We start from the raw sequence: 15,262 nt of genomic DNA on the forward strand, positions 1-15,262 counted from the left end.
AAAATCCCAGATACCTTCACCTTGAAAAATAACCAGTGGTTAAATGTCACTTTCCCCACCCCCCCCAACCCCAAAGTCATTGGTCATCGGGAAAAAGTGGCAAGTACCTGTGTTATCTGGCATGGACGCCTGGTCTGTGTTTCTTTCCTTCTTGAAGACGATATTTCCAAGCTGCAGGACTGATGATACCACCTTCAATATGGCTGAGGTGGGGAGAGAAGGGCAGAGTAGATACAAAGGTCAATGCCAAGGTACCCTGGAGTTTTGGAGCCTAAAGCCACTGGGGACCCAGAGCCAGCTTACATCTTTCCTCCAAAGAAACTAAATTCTGAGCTCAATATTTTCATATGGTTGCTTAAAATCTTGCATTACAATGGAATACCACGCAGCAGGGACTGGCAAATTATAGCCCATGGACCAAATCTGGCCCACTGCTTGCTATTATACATAAAGTTTTAGTGGAAAACAGCTATACTCATTCATTTACATATTGTCTGTAACTATTTGCTTGCTACACTGGCAGAGTTAATGAGTTGCAACAAAGATCGTCTGGCCTAAAAAGGCTAAAGAATTTACTATCTGACCCTTTACAGAAAAATGTGTTAGCAACCCCTGCCACAGAACAGTGAGAATGAATGAGCTACAACTACCAAAAATCAAAACTGATGTATTGGGGCCAGCATAGTGACTCATGCCTGCGACCCCAGCACTTTGGGAGGCTGAGTGGGATAACTGCTTGAAGCCAGGAGCTTGATACAGCCTGGGCAATGTAGGGAGATCCTGTCTCTAAAACAAAAAAACCCCTGACATATCTTCCAGACACAAATACTGAACAAAAGAAGACAGATGGAAACAAGAACATACCATCTAAGTCCATATATAGACCGTCCATTCAAGAAGAGGCAAAACTAATCGATGCTGTTAGAAGTCAGGATAATGATTATCCTTAATTGAGGGAAGTTCTTAGAAGGTGCATGTGGGAGCTTCCATGGGGCTGGTGGCATTGTCTTATTTAAAATGGATTCTAGTTACACAGACGTGTTCAGTTTATAATAATTCTTTGCACTGCACGCTATGGCATACACAATTTCCTACATGTAAATCATATGTCAATAAAAGGATTTTTGAAATAAAAACCCTGTGCTTCTTACATACTCTGCTGGGTGTACCAGATGCCCATGTTGGGATGAAGAAGATATACGTTTGTTTCCACTTGTTGTCCAGGTGTCTCCAAACAAAAACGCTGTGTTCCCAGAATACTTGGAACCTTTCTGACTCCATACTCAGGCCATGTTACTGTTAAAATAGTTTCTATGTCTGAAATCCCCATAAGACCATGAGTTTCTGGAGAGTGGAGGGCCTGCCCTAATCATCTTTGAATTTCCAAAGCCTATTCCAAGGTCCTGATACATACGGGAGGGAGGGAGAGAGAAGGATGGATGGTAGGTGGAAGGTGGATGGATGGATGAATGAATAAATGGATAGAGGATGGGTTCATGGATGAATGGATGGATGGATGGATGGATGGGTGGGTAGATGAATGGGTGAATGATGGACGGATGAGTAGAGGATAGATGGATGAATAGAGGATGGATTGATGGATGAATAATGCATGGATAGAGGATAGATGGATGATGGATGGATGGATGGATAGATGGATGGATAGAGGATAGAGGGATAGATGGAATGGACAGAGGATTGATGGATGGACGATGGATAGATGGATGGAGAATTAATGGATGATGGATGGAGGAATGGATAGAGCATTGATGGATGGATGATAGATGGATGGATGAATGGATGGATGGACGGATGATGGATGGATGGATGGTAGATGGATGGATGGATGATGATTAATGCAAATTCTTGGCTTAGCTTAACTCAGGTACAAATCACCCAGAGTTCTGGCTTCAAATCAGTCACTATGTTCCAGGAACAAAGCCTAGAGATCCCAGACTTCTCTGGTTCCTCAGGCCAAACCAGACATTACAAGGCCCTTCACAACAGCTATTCTCACGCCATGGGGTCCCTGGCCCAGCTCAGCAAAAGGACCCAGCTGCTGACCACCCACCCATTTGCTCCCAGTCACTATGGTAGAAAGCCTTCTCCCCAAAATGAATGAAGCTGCTGTTGACAGGGCTTGGAAACACAGTTCCTTTTAACCATAACATCTATGAAAGGGTCTTTGTAAACTATGAAGAGTTGCACTCACAGTTTTAAAAGTGTCAATTTAAACTAAAGATTCCTGAAATGCCTGCACAGCCCAGGCGAGCCGGCCAACTCAGGGTTTCTCAATCTTGTCACTGCAGAAATTGGGGGCCAGATAATTCGCTATTGTGGGGAGCTGTCCTGGGCATCATGGGAAGTTTAGTAGCATCCCTGGCCTCTAACCACTAGATGTCAGTGGTGGTTACCCTGACAGAGTTGTGACAACCACAAATGTCACCAGATACTACTAAATGTCCCCTGGAAGGCAAACTTACCTCTGGCAGAGAACCACTAGTCTAAATGAACAAAGCCAACTAATGAGGACTATGGGGACCCAAGGAGGCCACAAACCCATCTGAAGGGGCCAGCAGCTACTCCGTTATTGTCACAGGGGATATAAGCCAAGTGTTGCTAGAACTTCTGATTTTTCTAGATAATGGAAACCCAGAGTTTTTATGTGAAGTCTACCCATGGTTTTGTGTGTGTGTGTGTGTGTACGTGTGTGAGACTGAGTCTTGCTGTCACCCAGGTTGGAGTGCATTGGTGCAATCTCAGCTCACTGCAACTTCCGCGCTTCCCGGGTTCAGGGGAATTCTCCTGCCTCAGCCTCCAGAGTAGCTGGGATTACAGGCGTGTGCCACCACACCCGGCTAATTTTTCTATTTTTAGTAGAGATGGAGTTTCACCATGTTGGCCAGGCTGGTCTCAAACTCCTGACCTCAAGTGATCCATGTGCCTTGGCCTCCCATAGGGCTGGGATTATAGGCCACAGTGCCCGGCCTACCCATATTTAAACTTTAGGAACCAATTTTTAAAAATTTTGAAGGTTGTAGTGGCCGATCTCTCCTGTGGGCTCAGGAACCATTGGTTTGCACTTTCTGGTATAGTTAATGTAATTCCAGAAATGACAAAAGAATGCCACCACTCCCAGGCCATAAGAGATGAACCTTGGGGCAGAATTAGCAGACAGCAAAGAAGTAAACCAGTGAGGAGACACAACACAGCAAGGGTGGTGACGGCTGGCAGCATCCTGGTGTGCTGGTGCAAAGCACATGCTCTGCAGTTAGAGAGTCCTGAGTTCAAATCCCAGCTTTGCTTCTTATAAATCTCATTATCTTTGAATTTCCAAATCCTAGTTCCGGGTCCAGATACACATGGGGAGGGAGGGAGATGGATGGATGGCAGATGGAGGACGAATGGATGAATGAATGTATAAATGTATAGAGAATGGGTTCATGGATGGATGGGTGGGTAGATGGATGGATGGGTGATGGAAGGATGAGTAGAGGATAGATGGATGAATAGAGGATGGATTGATGGATGAATCATGGATGAATAGAGGATAGAGACTCTACATGAGTCTCAATAAGTCCCATGAGCCTCAGTTTCCCTATCTACAAAACAGAGATGGTAACAGTAGTACCTACATCGTGAAGTTTAGGTCTTGTAAGATGCTGAGCAAGGGCCTGGCCTAGTAGGTGATAAAGAGTGGAAGCCACCTGTATTAGGTTGAATGTTGGTCTTTCTAAAATATGTCCACCTGGAACCTGTGAATGTGGCCTAATTTGGGGGGTTACATTTATTTTTTTTTCCTTTTTGTGGAGAACGGGGTCTCACTATATTTCCCAGGCAGGTCTCGAACTCCTGGGCCCAAGCTATCCTCCCGCCTCTGCCTCCCTGAGAGCTGGGACTACAGGCGTGAACCACCGCGCCCAGCCTGAACGTGGCCTATTTTGGAAAAAATCGGTCTTCGCAGATGGAATCAAGTAAAAGATCTCAAGATGAGATCATCTCGGATTAACCTGGTGGGCCCTACATTTAATGTCAAGTGTCTTTATGATGGACACAGAGTAGAATGCCACATGAAGGATGAGGCAGAGACTGGAGTGAGACAAGCCAAGGAAAAGCCAGGAACAGCCAGAGCCACCAGAAGCCAGGACAGAGGCAAGGAACAGATCTCCCTCAGTGCCTCCAGGAGGAACAACCCCTGCCAACATCTTGCCTTTAAAAAAAAAAAAAAAAAAAATTTTTAAATTTTTAGTAGAGAAGGGGTCTTGCTATGTTGCTCAGGCTGGTCTTGAACTCCTGGCCTCAAACGATCCTCTCGCCTTGGCCTCCCAAAGTGCTGGGATTACAGGCATGAGCCATTATGCCCGGCTCCTGCCGACACCCTGATTTCAGAACCCTGGCCTCCAGAACTGGGAGAGAATAGATTTCTGTTGTTTTAAGACATCAAGTTTGTGCTAATTTTTTACAGTGGCCTTACACCTCTCTTCTTACTGAGGAATAAGAAACAGGACTTTCCAACATCAGACATGTGTACCACCAGGGATACACAGGATGGACAATTTAGGTGATTTTATTTTTTATCTTAAAAATACGTTAGAAGCAGTATAACCAGGCCAGGCATGGTGGCTCATGGCTGTAATCCCAAGGATTTGGGAGGCTGAGGCAGGGGGATTGCTTGAGGCTAGGAGTTCAAGACCAACCTGGACAACATAGCAAGACTCTGTCTCTACAAAACATTAAAAAATTAGCCAGGCATGGGCCGGGTGCAGTGGCTCACACCTGTAATCCCAGCACTTTGGGAGGCTGAGGTGGGCGGATCACAAGGTCAGAAGATTGATACCAACCTGGCTAACACAGTGAAACCCTGTCTCTACCAAAAATACAAAAACAAAATTAGCCAGGCGTGGAGGTGGGCACCTGTAGTTCCGGCTACTCAGAGGCTGAGGTGGAAGAATGGCATGAACCTGGGAGGTGGAGCTTGCAGTGAGCCGAGATGGTGCCACTGCACTCCAGCCTGGGTGACAGAGGGAGACTCCAAATCAAAAAAAAAAAAAAAAAAATTAGCCAGGCATGGTGGTGCATGAGGATATCTTGAGGCCAGGAGTTCAAGGCTGCAGAACCCAATGTGGTGGGGAAAATCCTGGTCTCCCCTGGTCACTTGGAGCCTCATGAAGCTCCAGCCTGAAGCCTGACCCACTCCCTTCTCCATAGGCCCCTTGATGGAGGGTTTGGAAGTAGCTCTTGGTTTATAAATGGGGTTGGTGTACATTTAGGACTAAGTTGGTTCCTATGAGAGTTGGTCATTTGCATGCCATCATCTGAGTGCTTGCTCTGTGTACCATCTGCTCCATTATTTGCTTAACCATTTTCTTTAAATTTACTTCCTTCTCTTTCCTTACATTTGTTTTAATAGAAAACTTTCTCTATCTTCAGTGAAAAATCATCTTCACTTGCCATAAATAGATGGCAATTATAAATATAAATACAAGGAAAACAGTATTACCAAATTCTAGCTAGATGCTTGGGGCTGCCGAAGGTGCTGGGCCTGGAGTCTGGTCTCTGTGGTTAAAGGGGAAATTGGCAAGTAACCATGTACATTGAGAACACTGGGGGCTGGGCATGGTGGCTCACGCCTGTAATCCCAGCACTTTGGGAGGCCAAGGTGGGCTGATTGTTTGAGCCCAGGAGTTCAAGACCAGAGAATACTGGATAACATGGTGAAGCCTTGTCTCTACCCACCCCTCCAAAAATCAAACCAAAACAAAACAAAAAACCCCAGGCCAGGCGCGGTGGCTCATGCCTGCAATCCCAGCACTTTGGGAGGCCAAGATGGGTGGATCATCTGAGGTCAGGAGTTTAAGACCAGCCTGGCCAACATGGCGAGACCCAGTATCTACTAAAAATACAAAAAAAATTAGCAGGGCATGGTGGTGGGCGCCTATAATCCCAGCTACCCGGGAGGCTGAGCCAAGAGAATTGCTTGAACCCAGGAGGCAGAGGTTGCAGTGAGCCGAGGTCGTGCCACTGCACTCCAGCCTGGGTGACAATAGCAAGCCTCCATCTCAAACAAAACAAAACAAAAACCCTAAAATCAAAAATTAGCCAGGTGTGGTAGCACATGTCTGTAGTCTCAATGACTTGAGAGGCTGAGCTGGGAGAACTGCTTGAGCCTGCAAGGCAGAGATTGCAGTGAGCTGAGACTGCACCACTGTACTCCAGCCTAGGTGACAGAGTGGTGTGATCTCGGCTCACTGCAGCTTCGACCTCCTGGGCTCAAGCAATCTTCCTGCCTCAGTCTCCCAAGTAGCTGGGACTACAGTGTGCACCACCACACCCAGTTAATTTTTTGTATTATTTGCAGAGAAGGGATCTTGCCATGTTGCCCAGGTTAGTCTCAAACTCAAGCTCAAGTGATCTGCCTGCCTTGGCCTCTCAAAGTGCTGGAATTACAGGCGTGAGCCACCATGCCCAGCAAAACAATTTAAATGGTCTCATTATTTTCTTTCACAAGGACAGACAATGATTTAATAAACCCTCTATTAATCAACCTATTTTAGTTTGTTCCAGTTTTTTTCTATTTTCTTTATTTTTTTGTAGAGACAGAGTCTCACTGTGTTATCCAGGCTGGTCTCGAAATCCTGGGCTCAAGCAATCCTCCTGCCTCAGTGTCTCCAAATGCTGGGATTACAGGCATGAGCCACTGTGCCCAGCCTGTTCCAGTTTTTTATTATTTAAATAAAACTATACTGAACAGTGTAGTACATCAAGAAAAAAGGATTTGGTAAATTCCTGGCACACAGCAAATACTTAACCATTGTTCATTGTTATTTAAAAGCAAGATTAGAAGCAAAACTGACCCCTGTCCCAAATGAAATGAATCATTCTTGGAGGGCCTATGTCATTCAGACAAGGAGGCTATCAGCACTAGATTCTGATGTGGGACCCTGGTCAAGACCCACATACACCATCCATTTGTCAACTGACCCATACAGCCTTATTTTTCTAGACCCCAAGTTATCTTCGGAGGAGCTGCCCCTCCCCTTATGCAGCATTTCAGCAACCTCAGTGCTATTCTGGGGCTCCAAACGGGCGTAGGCGTGGGAAGGAAGGGAAACTTTCCACAGTTCTGTCCTGGTGTTCCTGAAAGAGATTAACCTTCAACACTGAGGCACATCTAACGCAGAAGGAAAATCGTTTCTAGAAACACAGTGTCCCGACCAAGAATTTCTTTCTGAGCTGTCCTGTTCTCAAGATCCAGTGTATTTCTTGGCCACTGGTTAGATGATTTTGATCAATATCAATTGATCACCAGAGCAACCCCTCCAGGAAAAGCCTGAGTAAATCCACTGCCTCGATCACTCCCCCTCCCCTAAACCCTGCCCACATGTTCCTGATGAGGCCAACATCTCTACCTTCAGCTCCAAGAATCCATTCTTAGGGACCATAATGAAACCACCCTGCGCTTTCCACAACCCTGCCTATGCTGCATAGCTCAGGAATGTGCATATCAACCTAAGCCAACCAATCCGAGTCAATGACACTCCGTTCAGGAACTTAAGCCGGGAATCTACTCTGTTCTTTGGACATAAACCCAAAGAATATAAGGGCTGGAACCCAGCTATGTTGCTGTCAACAAACTGCATCCTATAGAGAAACAATGTAGTCAAGAGAGAGATAGAAGAAATTAGGTTCTAGAAAAATCTTTTGAACACCTAGATCTCACTGTACCTGAAGCTTGAATTCCTGAACTTTTTTTTTTTTTTGAGATGGAGTCTAGCTCCATCTCCCAAGCTGGAGTGGAGTGGTGTAATCTTGGCTCACTGCAACCTCTGCCTTCTGGGTTCAAGCAATCCTCCCACCTCAGCCTCCTGAGTAGCTAGGACTAAAAGTGTGCACCACCAGCCCCGGCTAATTTTTTTTTGTATTTTTAGTAGAGACAGGGTTTCACCAAATTGACCAGGTTGGTCTCGAACTCCTGACCTAAAGTGATCCGCCCACCTTGGCCTCCCAAAGCGCTGAGATTACAGGCCTGAACCACTGTGCCTAACCTCCCTGAACTTCTCAACATTCTGAGTTAGTCACTTTCCCTTTGGTTTAAGCCAGCTCGGGTTACTTGCAACTAAAAGAGTCCTAGTTATACAGCCACTTTTCTACAACACAAACAAACCACCTAGAATAAAATTCATTTTCCTCCTTTTTTTTTTTTTTTTTAATGGAAGGTGGGGAATTCAGAGAGCAGAAATCTGTCCTGACCAGAGAAGAGTTCTTAACAGGTTCCATTGGTATCCAGGCAAGCTACCCTCCAGACTCAAGGTGTGAGGCTTACATAGCTGCTCCTCCTCGCTGAAACCCATGATCGCCATGGCCTCCACGGTTTCCTGGAACATCTCATCATCCTGGGCTGCTGGGATGGGCACAAAGCCATTGGAGAGGAAGGTGTAGTTGTTGAAGCCCTCCAAAAGCAAGTCACCTAGAAGGAGACGAAGAGAGGTCAGGGTCAATAAGACACACTTCTAATTTCAACATGAGACCGAGATCTGGTCAAGGGTCTGGGCCATCATAATTCCTTTCCCTTTATCAAGGCTTGAACCGTTTAAAGCCCTCATGCATCGTCATGTAGACAGCCTCACCAACCACTGCCAGCCTTACACAGTGGTGCAGGTTGTGCACTGCTCCAGTGACTGCAGCTGATATCCAGCCTTGGTTCTGCTTGCTAAGCCACAATCCCCGGCACGAAGTTACATTTACCTGGAGGAAGGGATGCCTTTACCTCAATTGTCCAGAGGCACCCTGCCTTCAGAGACAAAGCTGTCAGAAGAGTTAGATCAATCTTTACTCTTTTTTTTTTTTTTTTTTGAGACGGAGTCTCACTCTGTCGTCCAGGCAGGAGTGCAGTGGCGCGATCTTGGCTCACTGCAACCTCCGCCTCCCAGGTTCAAGCGATTCTCCTGCCTCAACCTCCTGAGTAGCTGGGATTACAGGTGCCCGCCACCACGCCCGGCTAAATTTTGCATTTTTAGTAGAGATGGGGTTTCACCATGTTGACCACACTAGACTTGAACTCCTGACCTCAGGTGATCCACCCACCTTGGCCTCTCAAAGTTCTGGGATTACAGATGTGAGCCACCGCACCTGGCCTTATTCATGTATTTATAAAATTTTTATCAAATTCAAACAGGCACATGAGTTTTAAAAATCAATTACTACCAAAGGTTTATAATGAAAAATAGCATTCTCCTGTCACATCCCTTCTCCAACTCTACCTTACTCCATAACACCTGATTTTATCTCTTTTAGCTGCTTTTTATCTGGCAGTTACCACTATCTCTCTGTACAATAGGCTTGCTATATATACTAGCCTATTATAATGTATATACCATTATGTATTATATATCATAGGCCAAGGATTCCCCAACCCATAGGCCATAGACCAGTACCGGTCCATGTTAGGAACTGGGCCACACAGCAGGAGGTGAGCAGCAGGTGAGCAAGTGAAGCTTTATCCGTTATTTGCAGCTGCTGCCCATCGCTTGCATCACTGTCTGAGCTCCGCTTCCCATCAGATCAGAAGCAACATTAGATTCTCATAGGAGCGCAAACCCTATCGTGAGCTGCGCATGTGCCCTCCTTATAAGACTCTAATGCCTGATAATCTGTCACTGTCCCCCATCACCCCCCGATGGGACTGCAGGAAAACAAGCTCCCAATGATTCTACATTATGGTGACTAGTATAATTATTTCATTGTATGTTACAATGTAATAATAAAGTGCACAGCAAATGTAATACAGTTGAGTCATCCCCACACCATCCCCCCAACCCTGCCCACCCAATCTATGGAAAAATTTTCTTCCAGGAAACCAGTCCTCAGTGCCAAAAGTAACAGGTGCTTTTGGCCTATTGGAAGACCAAAGGCAAAGCACAATCGCTGTAATAGGCGATTTCTGGATATGTCAAGTTTAGATAGTATCTAGTGACTTCCTGCTATGGTAGGCAAAAATGCAGCTTTCTTATACTACCTTTCCTTTCCTCCAGCTATTTTTTTTTTTTTTTTTTTTGAGAGGGAGTTTCACCTTTGTCCAGGTTGGAGTGCAGTAGTGCGATACTGGCTGCTCACTGCAACCTCTGCCTCCCGGGTTCAAGCAATTCTCCTGCCTCTCGAGTAGCTGGGATTACAGGCACCCACCACCACGCCCAGGTAATTTGTTATATTTTTTGTAGAGACAGGGTTTCATCATGTTGGCTAGCCTAGTCTTGAACCCCTGACATCAGGTGATTCACCCGCCTCAGCCTCCCAAAGTGCTGGGATTACAGGTGTGAGCCACCGTGCCCAGCCACCCCCAGCTATTTTTAGTTGAATCAATATATAAGGCTTATATCACAGGTTGGCAAATCTGGTCCCCTGTTGTTTTTGTAAATAAAGTTTTATTGAAACACAGCTGCTCTGATGTCCTTGTTTATTTCTCATGGCTGCTTTCTCACTAGGCAACAGAGTTGAGTAGTTGCAACAGAGGCCATCTGGTCCTTAAAGTCTAAAACGTTTACTACTGACCCTTTAGCGAAAACAGTTTGCCAACTCCCTTTTTATGACATTAATTAGATATTCTGTGTCAAACTGTATCCTATGATTACATTTTCTTTGTTGTTGTTCAGCTTCTCCCCCACCCCCAACTTTATAATTGCCTTTCTTTCTCCTGCACCATTTGCTTTTATTATACCCTCCAATACATCAAGGATCCTCTTCCAGATCAATCTTTAATTAGGATGGATTCGGTTATACTTTTGGAGAGACGTAGCAAGATATTTTTCTTTCAAAATCAAGGTCTTTTATGGGTCAAGTCACTTGGAAGCTGCTTGATAAACTCAAGGTTAAATTGACCGAAGACACCAGTTAACTCAAACTTTTGGATTAACTTGAAATGCCTGATTCAAGTCACGAGGATTGAGGTCTTTGCCAAGACTTCATTATCCCGAGTTTGGATGCATTTAGCAATATTTGGTTCTTTCTAAAAGCCTAACATCTTTCCAGTTCTATCATCTAGAATACAAAGGGCCCCTGGGAATTTAGTTCTGAGCCCTATACTTGCCCATTTCTGGAAGACCAGAGGCAAAGCACAAAACTGGAACCCAAGGTACCAGACAACCAAACTGTTTTCTTGGGTGCCAAATAAAAGGAAAAGGAATGTCAACATTTTTCCCTGGCCCATTCCACAGGATCCTGCACTGTAACTGCTAATATACCATGTTTGCTGGTACATAAAAAATCCATTCAGCATTCCCCCTTTACCAAAAATTGCTCCACCTCATATCCTATGTTCCTGAAAGCCAGCCATTAAGGAAACTTATTTTTATTGTTTGAGACAGTCTCACTCTGTCACCTAGGCTGGAGTGCAGTAGTGCAATCTCAGCTCACTGCAACCTCCACCTTCTAGGTTCAAGCGATTCTCCTGCCTCAGCCTCCGGAGTAGCTGGGATTACAGGTGCCAGCCACGACACCTGGCTAATTTTTGTATTTTTGGGGAGACAGGGTTTCACTATCTTGGCCAAGCTGGTCTCAAACTCCTGACCTCAGGTAATCAGCCCGCCTCTGCCTCCCAAAGTGTGGGATTACAGGCATGAGCCACTTCGCCCCACCCTGGAAATTTAAATAACGGATAATGCCACCCCCTAGTAGCTGAGCTCTACAATACACTCCGACACAGCGAAGTTCTGAGCTCACGCAGATCCTTTTGGTAACTGTCTTAACCAAAATAACTAACCTTGGGCCACAAAAGAGATGGGAAGCAAAGTCTGTATTGTTCCCATAGAATTTCAGACTTAAAACTTATTACTAACATGTAGACTCTACTATGTACAGATAGTCACTGATCCATTCCTTTTTTAAGCTATGCGATTTGTATATATTTTTAAGAGTTAGTAAACAGCTGCAGGTCCAGAACTCATAACTTCCTACTGGAGTTTGGTATACAGTGTATTATATTTACATAAAAAAACTTTTCCCTACAACAGAGGTCAGCAAACTTCTGCACACTGCCTGTTTTTGTAAATAAAGTTTTATTGTAACAGTGATGCATCTGCACTCACTGATTTATGTGTTGCCTATGTTCATTGGTTTATGTGCTGCCTGTGCTCATTGGTTTATGTACTGCCTGTGCTCATTGGTTTATATGTTGTCTGTGTTCATTGGTTTATGTGTTGCCTGTACTCATTAGTTTATGTGTTGCCTGAGCTCACTGGTTTATGTGTTGCCTGCACTCACTGGTTTATGTGTTGCCTGCACTCACTGGTTTATGTGTTGCCTGCACTCACTGGTTTATGTGTTGCCTGCACTCACTGGTTTATGTGTTGCCTGCACTCACTGGTTTATGTGTTGCCTGCACTCATTGGTTTATGTGTTGCCTGTGCTCGTTGGTTTATGTATTGCCTGTGGCTGCTCTTGTATTACAATGGCAGAGCTGAATAGCTGTGACAGAAGCCACCTGGCCTGCAAAGCCTGAAGATTTACTATCTGGCCTTTTACAGAAAAAGTTTTGACCCCTGTTCTACAAAGTCACTGGCAAAACATGTATAATGAAAAATGCTTAGTCCCGCTGCCCCTGCAAATTCCTTATAAAACCAGAATGCATCTTTTATATTTGCAAGTTTTATAAACTGGCAAGTAAGGCAAATGTCTTTCTCCCTTTCCTTGAAGGCGTAGATTGTGTCTAGTTGGACTTGATGCTCTCTGGTCTAATGAGACATGAATCATTAATGATCTAATGTCTAATTGGAGTTGATGGCTACTATATCACATAGTAGGTGCTCAGTAAATGAGAATGACTGAACACAAGCCACACTCACTCATTGGGAGGAGATGAAGAACTGCTCATATGTCACTCACAGACATGGTCCTTTCTGGCAGGATCTGAGACTGTTCTAATAGCCAATCCCTTAACCCCGGATTCTGATGAAAGGGAAGGCTCAAGCCATCCAATCACATGTCATTGCTAGTGACTTACTTCTCATCTTCTCCTTGGCTCCAGCAATCATGTAGTAAAAGATGTGGAATGTCCTCTCGTCTCTGGCTTGGCGAATTGCCCGTGATTTTTCTAGCAGATCTGGTTTGGAGGGAGTTAGGGATTCTGGGGTACTGCAGGTGTTCCTCTGGTCTTCCACCTCCATCCCTGTCACACCCAATTCACACGGGATGACTTTCCAGTTCTGCCCCTGGGATCGGTAATGTCTAACTTTGACCATCGCCCCTGTGGACAAATGGAACCGCTGGGTGCTGCCAGCAGACTTCAGATGCAAAAAGAAGGGAGGGGAATAGAGTGAAAAGAAAAAGCATAAAAAGACTCCAGGAAGATGGTAATGGTAATGAGATGTTCCCCTAACAGCCATCACCAGCAAATCTTCTTTAAAATGAGCTGTCTTCAGACATTACAGAATACAAATAATAACACCCTCTATGATCCTATGATTTATGATTCATTCCTATGTGAAACGATTGATATAAATTGTCTCACTGAAGCCTCACAAAGTATGCTAGGAAATAAGTGCAACTATTATCGGTGTTTTCAATAAGGGGAAACTGAGGCTCAGAGAAGAGAAGTCCTTTCTCAAGATCATACAGCTAGCAAGTGGCAAAGCTGTCTTCCATGCCCTCTGTTCCAAGAGTGGGGTCTGACGGGACGGAGGGGAGACAGACCGTAAACACGCCACACTAATTAACTTCAGGAGAGCTGCTCCGCGATGGGGGGTGGCAGGAGGGAGAGCAGAGGGGAGGGCAGGTGACGGTGGCATGGAGATCACAGGGTCCGGGTTGATGGGAGAGGGCAACTGGGAGGCTGGGCTACTGTACTGGGTGGATTTCCACAGCGCTAAGCGTGATGGTGCGGGATGATGGGGCCAGATCAGCAGACCTTGTCTTCTTCAAGTCCTAAAGCCAGCTAGCAGTGCCCGGGCTACCACAGCCCATGTCCAATCTGGAAAGCAGTGATTCTCAGACTTTCTCATGGTGTACACGGGTACACACACACACACACACACACACACGCGTATGTTTGAGCCAGAGTCTCGCTCTGTCACCCAGGCTGAAGGGCAGTGTGCGATCTTGGCTCACTGCAAACTCTGCCTCCCGGGTTCAAGTGATTCTCCTGCCTCAGCCTCCTGAGGAGCTGGGACTACAGGTGCATGCCACCATGCCTGGCTAATTTTTGTATTTTTAGTAGAGACGTGGTTTCACCCTGTTGGCCAGGCTGGTCTTGAACCCATGACCTAAAGTGATTTGCCTGCCTTGGCCTCCTAAAGTGCTAGGATTACAGGTGCATGTCACTTTGCCTGGCTAATTTTTGTATTTTTAGTAGAGACAGGGTTTCACCATATTGGCCAGGTGGTCTCGAACTCCTGACCTCAAGTGGTCTGCCCGCCTCGGCCTCCCAAAGTGCTGGGATTACAGGCGTGAACCACCATGCCTGGCTGAGATGTGTGTTTCTAAAGAGCTCCCAAGTGATGCTGATGCTGCTGGTTTGGAAACATACTTGGAGAACCACTGATCTAAAAGCAAGGCTGAGGCCAGAAGGACGGGGCTATGCCTGGGGCTCGCTCTAAACACAGGAAATGAATTGCTGAGAGGTGTGTGCAGGGCTGCAGAACAAGAGGGCCCTGGCTCTGGACTTGACCGAAGCCTGACAGCCCTCCTAGCTGCAGGATGGGAATCCTGGCTGGTTTGGGCAGATTAAAGTAGAAACGTAGAAAACATTGAGTTAACGCAATAGCCACCACCTATGAGATGCTCACTTTGGGCCCAGCACCGTACCAAGGGCTATGCATATTATTTCATTTAACCACTGCACCAGCTCCAGAAACTAGGTGCAATCACCCCCATTTTACCGAGGCAAAACTGAGGCCCAGAGAGCTTCAGTGATTTTCCCAAATCCCCGCAGCTCAGACAAGTACAGTGGAGAGGAAGCTACTCCACAACCCACCCTCTTATCCAGGGCACATAACGTGGACAAATGGGACCACTAGGTGCTGCTAGAGGACCTCAGGTGCAGAAAGAAGCTAAGTCAGCCCCCCAGGTCCTATTCATTGCCAAGCACGTGTTCCACAGGAAGCCTGAGCCCTAGGGCCGCCTGCAAAGCTCCTGAGGCTGATCAGTCACTGAACTCTAGACCTGGTTGTTCCCCCACGTCCAGAAATTTCTAACTTGGCTCCACTTCACCACTCAGGTTCATGAAAGAGATGCTCTACTTGTTCCTTGCGATACCAGCATTCTTCTGGGTAAA

The 15,262-nt window shown here is 45.8% G+C and overlaps 1 protein-coding gene across 6 annotated transcripts in view; it reads right to left on the bottom strand.

Annotated features, from left to right (window-relative positions):
- The window catches only part of MYH11 (myosin heavy chain 11), a 160,237-nt gene that overhangs the window by 62,204 nt on the left and 82,771 nt on the right, over positions 1–15,262 (bottom strand). For 4 of the 6 annotated variants that reach the window (XM_031002889.3, XM_055365702.2, XM_055365704.2 and 1 more), the window contains 3 exons: positions 12,995–13,093; positions 8,324–8,467; positions 108–203 (listed from right to left, as the gene is read on the bottom strand). In XM_031002889.3, coding sequence (XP_030858749.2) covers positions 108–203; positions 8,324–8,467; positions 12,995–13,093 — 339 coding nt within the window. The remainder of the gene's footprint in view (positions 1–107; positions 204–8,323; positions 8,468–12,994; positions 13,094–15,262) is intronic. The other 2 variants (XM_063699582.1, XM_055365705.2) reach the window with 1 other exon arrangement.

Source organism: Gorilla gorilla, chromosome 18, assembly GCF_029281585.2.
Source record: "Gorilla gorilla gorilla isolate KB3781 chromosome 18, NHGRI_mGorGor1-v2.1_pri, whole genome shotgun sequence".
NCBI classification, from domain to species: domain Eukaryota; kingdom Metazoa; phylum Chordata; class Mammalia; order Primates; family Hominidae; genus Gorilla; species Gorilla gorilla.